This window comes from Solanum tuberosum, unplaced genomic scaffold (assembly GCF_000226075.1).
Source record: "Solanum tuberosum cultivar DM 1-3 516 R44 unplaced genomic scaffold, SolTub_3.0 scf00105, whole genome shotgun sequence".
Lineage (NCBI taxonomy): Eukaryota > Viridiplantae > Streptophyta > Magnoliopsida > Solanales > Solanaceae > Solanum > Solanum tuberosum.
In genome coordinates, this window is record NW_006239031.1 from 752,033 (window position 1) to 759,160 (window position 7,128).

A 7,128-nucleotide genomic window follows, 5' to 3' on the forward strand; every position below is an offset into this window, starting at 1 on the left:
TCTTTCAACCAAAATTAATTAGAGAAATTCTAAAATATATTTTTTATTTTTTTGAGATATTAATTAAAAATATTTTACCAACATAACAAGGGTACACATACTGTAATTTGTCTGTTTAATCTATTGTTTTCAATACATGTTTTGCTTTTATATAGGAGTATATATTTATTTCAGTGTCTAGCCATCTTTCTGATCAGCAAATAATTAATAGCTATATTGTCAGGCATTTGCCCTGTCTTATTATTATACCAATTTCAATATTAGCAATACTATAACCACTAGTATTTTTGCTAATATATGGTGATAGTGACATACAAATTTATCAATTATTACTGGAGAAGAAAACATTGGCTCAAGAGTGTTGAGTCAAGACTGACGGCTTTATTATAAGTTTCATATAGCTCAACTACTGTCCTTTGTATCAAATTTAGCAAACAATTTTCTTCTCCATCACTCTTTCTTGATTTCTTTCTTTTTGAGATCACCATGGATTGCATTGGGTTAACCTCTGAATCTCCATATGTTATTATGCTTAAAGCTGCTTTCTTGATACCCATTTCTCATTATTTATTCGGATTTCTGTTTCTACTCATTGTATTTCTCTATAATTTTGTGGAAATGTATTTCATAAAAGAATTAATCACTGGATTTAGGGGACAACCTGTCTCTTTGAGCTTTAATTCTTGCTCTGACCTGTATCAAGAAGTTGTTTCCAAGTGTAAAACTCTTCATGGCAGGTAAAAACTGAATAAGGGGATGAAGTAAAAATGAAATCTTGATATACTTCTAATCAGTTTGGGAAAATGTGATGGTGATTTGTAAACTATTGCTTAATGCAGGTTTTCTTCTACTCCATGGCTTTGCAGTCCTCATCTTCAAACTATCTTTTTGCAGTTCTTTGAAAGAGTACCGGCTTGCAATTATCAAAGGTGACAATTGTGTACGGATTCACATGTTAATTTTACTCTTCAGTTAGGACATGAATATGTTAATTGAAATTGTGAAAAGAGAGCATATTCTCATACTTATATATCTTTTACATAGTGAAGAATTGATTTTTGGTGCACTGATGCATTCTTTGCCTCCAGACAGATATTTAAAACATCTGATGGTGGGATAATAGCTCTGGATTGGCTACGGAATGTGGATGGTAAAGTACATTTATAATTTGACAGATCAACCTTTCATTTAAAGCTTATAAACCTCTAAATAAACAAATAAAGAAGTGGAATATATATCATAATATAGTTTTTGTTAATTTCTTTGCAAGATTGAAGGACTTTATGGAGTTGCATGGTTGATGTGTTGTTCCGTCATGGAGAACTTCCCAACTATGTTAGCTAACCAGTTATAAAGGGTTTCAATTTAAAAAAACTTGGCACTTAGTTCTAGTAGTTCATCATTTTGATGAAGGATTAGTTAAACAGATTACTCAACTTGACAGTGTATAAGATTTGATTAAAGGAGGATAGGTTAATAATTTTTTATTTTTCGAGGAGAAAATTTAGGGAAAGAAAGAAGGTGGTATTGTATTCTACTATGTCCATTAGTTTTTTTTGAAACAAGCATTCCTCGAAAAGGTTTTAGAAGTCAGATAAAAAATGCTCGAAAAAGTAGAAACAAAAAAGGTAATCAAAGAACCTTTGTTCCACCTCCATCTTTTAGGATGTTAAACCTTTTGAATTACTAGAATGAGCCATATAAGATTGAATTCCCATTTTATTTGGTGCATTTGAACAGAAAGAAATATAAGGGTGTCAGAAGTAATCAGAGTGATTCTAAATAGATTCAAATTATTTCTCCGTTTTCCCTCATTATTGGAGCTTATCCCATCATTCTATCAAAAAGTGGTTTTCCAGGCTTAGGTAACTTAGCTTTCTATGCTCTTTTTTTCCCCAGACATCGTTGCGCTTTGAGGTAGCTTGTTCAAGCACTTTATTAAGCCTATATCATAAATAAATTCATCTATTACTTCCTCCGTTTCAATTTGTTTTGTATGGTTGACTTGAAGCGAAGTTTAGCAAGTAAAAAAGACCTTTCAATCTTGTGGTTTTAAACTAAAGATATGTAGAATGTACCAAAATGTCCTTTAATCTTGAAATCTTAAATATGTCATGTGGAAAGTTGAAATTAAGGAGTTTCCAGAAAAAGGAAAGAGGCATTCTTTTTGAAATGGACAAAACAGGAAAGTAACACAAACAAATTGAAACAAAGTGAGTAGTTGAATTCTGATATAATGAAATAATATAATAACTGATTTGATTGACTAATGTCTACTTGTTAGCTTGCTGAAAGTTATGTTTAAGGGTGGATTTGTTATTTTTTTGTTGGTTGCCTTTTCATAGCACTTGATGTTATTATGATATATATCTGCTGATTATGCAAGCCACTAGTTGTAAAATCATTTACTTCAACAAGTACCTATCTTAAGTTACAAGCTTTTAACAGATCAAGTCAGTATTTTTGCACAAAAAGACGGATGTTGTGGTTCTTGACTATCCTCTGTTGCTTTATATATGCTATTTAGAGGAGTAAATTGATGCCAACTTCTGCCTTTTAATTTGATAGATAAAAAACCATCCATCAAAGGTTTTGATGGAGTTCAGAGTGATGATAAAACTCCCATCGTTGTGGTGATTCCTGGTTTAACAAGTGATTCTGATTCTGCTGTAAGCTTTCTTTCACTCTTTTTGTATTCCTCTGAATATTGAGTTTTCTGCTAGCTTGTCTGAATTTTTTTTTGTGCTAAATTACTTCTTTGTTTCCTTGAGTTATTATTCCTCTTCCTTCTCTAGTGTAAGCATTTTTCGTCTCTTGTCGTCGCTTATCATTTTCACTGTATACTGGCATTGGTTGAGCTCTATTATATGATTACTTGATAATATGTGCTTTCGGTTTCAAATATTTGCTTTAACTCTGCTTTAATTTAACAGTACGTCAAGCACCTTGCTTTCAAGATGGTTAAATCTGGATGGAATGTTGTTGTGAGCAATCATCGGGGTCTCGGGGGAGTGGCAATAACTGTGAGTACTCCTTCCTTAAGCAAGGATTTAATCTCTTCCAGTTTTGTTGCTTTTGATAAGAGAATATAAGATCTATATTTTCTTCAGTTGAACTGCCTTTGAGAGGAGCAATGCTGTGAACTTTCTAATTTTGTATTGCTGCTGCGTCAGCTTGTTTTTGATCTGAAACTGCCTTATTACTATTTCACAAGCACAAAACCATAAGATTAGGTGCATAGCTGCACAGCATTTAAGAATTATTTTTCCAGCTTCGTGCACCAAGTAAATCTTATATGTGCTCGACTTCATGTTAGCAACCTAGAGATACAGATATTCTGTGCATTAATACATTTGCAGAATCCTGCTGAAGTAATTGGTCATAAGGAATAAATTAAGCAATACATACATAGTATCTCATATCTTGGGTTAAATAGAATATCATAACAATAATTGTGTATTCAGATGGGATCATCAGTAATAAGTATTGTACTTGCTCCCTTGGTCAAAGTGACACTTATGAATGAAGTTTCCTGTAGGTGGATTTTATACTTTGCTCAAGGAAGATGCTTAATTTTTAGTTGAGTCATCTCTTAAGAAATACAATGGTCCTCTATAGTCCCCAGGAGAGTCATCCTTCTTGAAAGATTCAGTCTTTTTGTTTTTCCATTCTTCATGATTCTGTCAGTAGATTGCATTTTTTGAATTTAGCCTAGAAGCCTGCCCCTTAGGAAATTGAGAATTCATTGATGTATATGGTGCCTCTCATCTCTGTAGTTTCTTATTGCTCCTCTTGAAATCTATGCCTGTATTATTTCTCAATGTAATATGAATAAGACTTGTGAAAGTCTAGTATTGATTTTTATGCAGTAGTCTAAGGTGCAGAACTTTGCTAGTAATATGTTTACTGTGTTAACAATATACAGTATGTACAATATTGACCAATGAAAAAGTTAAATATTCATGATATCTTGATGGCAGTCTGATCGCCTCTACAATGCCGGATGCACGGAGGACATCCGCAAAGTCATTGACCATCTCCACACCCGATACCCTCAAGCTCCTTTATATGCTGTTGGCACTAGCATTGGTTCTAATGTTCTGGTACATAATTACTTACTTTGTTATCGAATATTTTGTTGGCTTTCCTAATATGAGCACAAAATTGTGCATCACTACTGTGCTATATAATCTTCTTTATGGTTACCTGGAAACTGAAACTAAATTTGAAAGATAAGGGAAGAGAATTATAGTAGGTTCTAACCTTAAATATTTTCAGAGAAGTTATTGTTGTCAGTATGGTTCATATACACAAGCATATGATAACTGTCTATAAGGTTTATGATAATGCTTTAGTTGTCAGTTCTTCAAAGTTATATAGTAATTCCCTTGTGTATATTGTCAAAATTTTGACCATTACAAAAAATAATAAAATTTAGTAGTAAAGTTACATCTAAACAAGATTATTCTCAGCTTACTAGTTGGTCCATTTGCTTAAGTTTGATATGTTACAAACCATAAGCGTGAATGGATATTCTGATGATTCGATTTCAAAGGCTTTACATAAATGTATATGCAATATGGAAACTGTTCTGGACGAAGCCAAGAATTATTTTATTGACAATATTAATAATTTCCAGGTAAAATATCTTGGTGAGGAAGGAGTTAATACTGCGCTTGTTGGGGCGGTTTCAATCTGTTCTCCTTGGGACCTTTTGGTTAGTAACTGAAACTAATATGCATACTTTGACTTTTTTATGGTTTGGTGGATTGCCAACTTCTTTGGTTTCATACATGTCATTCTTTATCTGGTATATCTTCCCGCTAAGTTGGATTCAGATACATTTTGTTTATTTCTTGAGTTAAGGGTTGCTTTGGATGGTATGATCTGTTGGATTATCACGATCCGGGAAGAGTTTGTCTAGTCTGAAATAATTCAGTGGAAGTGCTAGATGAAGATAGTGATGGCAGCAACATATTTTAATAAAGTCAAACTAGTCATATCTTAAGTTGATTCTGTACCACAAGGACCTATGCTCATTTTTCGTGACAAGGTTTATCTGTCTTTGCTTCTTTGTTTTCTCCAGATTGGTGACAGGTTTATTAAGCGCAGGATTGTGCAGAGATCCTATGACCGAATTTTAGGAATTGGATTAAAAGATTACGCCGAGCTGTAAGTAATGGCTTTGTTGTTGTCTGTGATGGCATTAATCCTAAACTAATTCTATGTCAAAACTACTGTACTTCTTTCTTTTTGTGTTGGACTTAATTCAGGTGTCTTAATTCTTTTGTGTGGTGAAATCTGAGTTCTACAGGCATCGGAGTGTTTTGCCGAGTCTGACAGATTGGGACAGCATTTCTAAGGTCATCTATTTCTCTTACTGATCTCTGTCAATCACTCAAATCAATCAACCAACCAACTAAGCCTCAATTCCAAACTAGTTTTGGTTATATGAATCTTCTATATCCATTGGTTCCATTCATGGAACCCTTTCCATTTAAATCTAAACCCCGGTGCAGATATAGCACGTGCCCAGGGGAGCACGTCGTAGCAAATCCAATGTTAGGAGGATTTATAATATTTTGACTATTTAACTGATAAAAAAATGATATTAGGACTATTTATATGCTGCGGCCCGCTATGTAGAACTCGCGTATGAGTTCCCTAATAAAAACATATCGTGTTCTTCATATTTTTGAGGGTGTCCCTCTAAGGCACTTTATGGAGACTCTAGGAGTTCTTTCGTGTATTACTTTTTCTGATGCCTTTTTTTTTGTTTCTCTTGCAGATAAGCTGTATCAGAGATTATGACAAACATGTTGTTTGTGTTCTTGGTAATTTTGAGGTAACACGACTTAACCTCCTTTTTCAATACGTCTGTCCAATGCCTAATTAATTAATCAGCATTTATTTCCGTCCCCTCTCCCCCAAGACTGTTGATACGTATTACAGGACAGTTAGCTGTAGCAGTTATATAGGAAAAGTGGGGGTTCCCCTCCTCTGCATTAGTGCCTTGGATGATCCAGTCTGTACAAGGGAAACAATTCCATGGGATGAATGTCGGTATGTCATCCTTGCGTTGCAAAGTCTCTCCTTTTAGCTTCATTTTAAATTTCTTGATAGAATAAAAGGTTGGTACCAATGTGAAGCAGTACAATTGAAAGATTATATGGTTGTATGGAAAAAGATGTTACTGAATGGTTACTAACTAGGCTTACTACATATTTCATCCCCTGACCTTGTAGCCAAATCTCTTTTACATACTCCAGTTTTCCGGGAACCTTTTACACACCAAATGTAACTATTTCCAATGCTAGCTGGGTGTTCAGTGAAGTAATTATTATATGAAAACACATTATCACCTAACGGAAGTTGAGGCTTGCTTATATTGTGAAGTCTCTTTTATTAGTTCAAAGTCATCCTCATATCATCACTGAATGCTCTGAGGCCTGAGAATCATAACCGTTTTGCTTTAAATACATATCTGTGTGTTCTGCTACTGTAAATATATATAGCATGACAACATGATTCTCTTTCAGGGCAAACAAAAATGTCGTACTAGCTACCACACAACATGGGGGACACTTGGGATACCTTGAAGGGATGACCGCGAAAAGCCTCTGGTAAGATATGTTCCCCTCATCACAGATATGGTTTTCGGCATTCTAATTTATTCTACTTTTTTATTAAATTCACTGCATCTCTCTATTATTCAGTCATCTCAATTCTTTTAGCATGAGAAAATTCTCTAAAACCAAGGATCCAGATGATGCAAGTATATGTAGTCAAGTTAAAATGAATGTAAAGGAATCTGAAAATCTGTTAGAAAGCTCTGTTAGAACTGTTAGGCAGTTAACACTGTTCAACTGTCAAGAAATTAGTTAGTTAGTTACTTTTGTGGTATTCTTCTTTAAGTCATTTTACCATTGACTAGTTGTATAAATACATGGGAATTGTACTAATTCACTCATTCATGAATAATATCAATGTATTCTTTCTTCCTTCTTCTACATCTTCTTAGCTAATCTTCTCGGTTGTACCCTGAATTAGCCTTCATCTTCTTCGAGCCTTAGCTCCTAGATTAACTACTATCATCGCGATTGAGTGTGAGTGCATCAATTGGTATCA

General features: G+C 34.0%; 1 protein-coding gene across 2 annotated transcripts in view; it reads left to right on the forward strand.

Moving 5' to 3' along the window:
- Positions 1 to 313: 313 nt before the first annotated feature.
- The window catches only part of LOC102594564 (embryogenesis-associated protein EMB8-like), a 10,808-nt gene continuing 3,993 nt past the window's right edge, over positions 314 to 7,128 (forward strand). The window contains exons 1-12 of one of the 2 annotated variants that reach the window (XM_015309546.1): positions 314 to 737; positions 840 to 929; positions 1,089 to 1,150; positions 2,569 to 2,669; positions 2,934 to 3,023; positions 3,981 to 4,103; positions 4,640 to 4,717; positions 5,087 to 5,172; positions 5,315 to 5,363; positions 5,789 to 5,845; positions 5,933 to 6,063; positions 6,540 to 6,623. In XM_015309546.1, coding sequence (XP_015165032.1) covers positions 487 to 737; positions 840 to 929; positions 1,089 to 1,150; positions 2,569 to 2,669; positions 2,934 to 3,023; positions 3,981 to 4,103; positions 4,640 to 4,717; positions 5,087 to 5,172; positions 5,315 to 5,363; positions 5,789 to 5,845; positions 5,933 to 6,063; positions 6,540 to 6,623 — 1,202 coding nt within the window. In that variant the 5' untranslated portion in view covers positions 314 to 486. The remainder of the gene's footprint in view (positions 738 to 839; positions 930 to 1,088; positions 1,151 to 2,568; positions 2,670 to 2,933; positions 3,024 to 3,980; positions 4,104 to 4,639; positions 4,718 to 5,086; positions 5,173 to 5,314; positions 5,364 to 5,788; positions 5,846 to 5,932; positions 6,064 to 6,539; positions 6,624 to 7,128) is intronic. The other variant, XM_006349276.2, reaches the window with a different exon arrangement.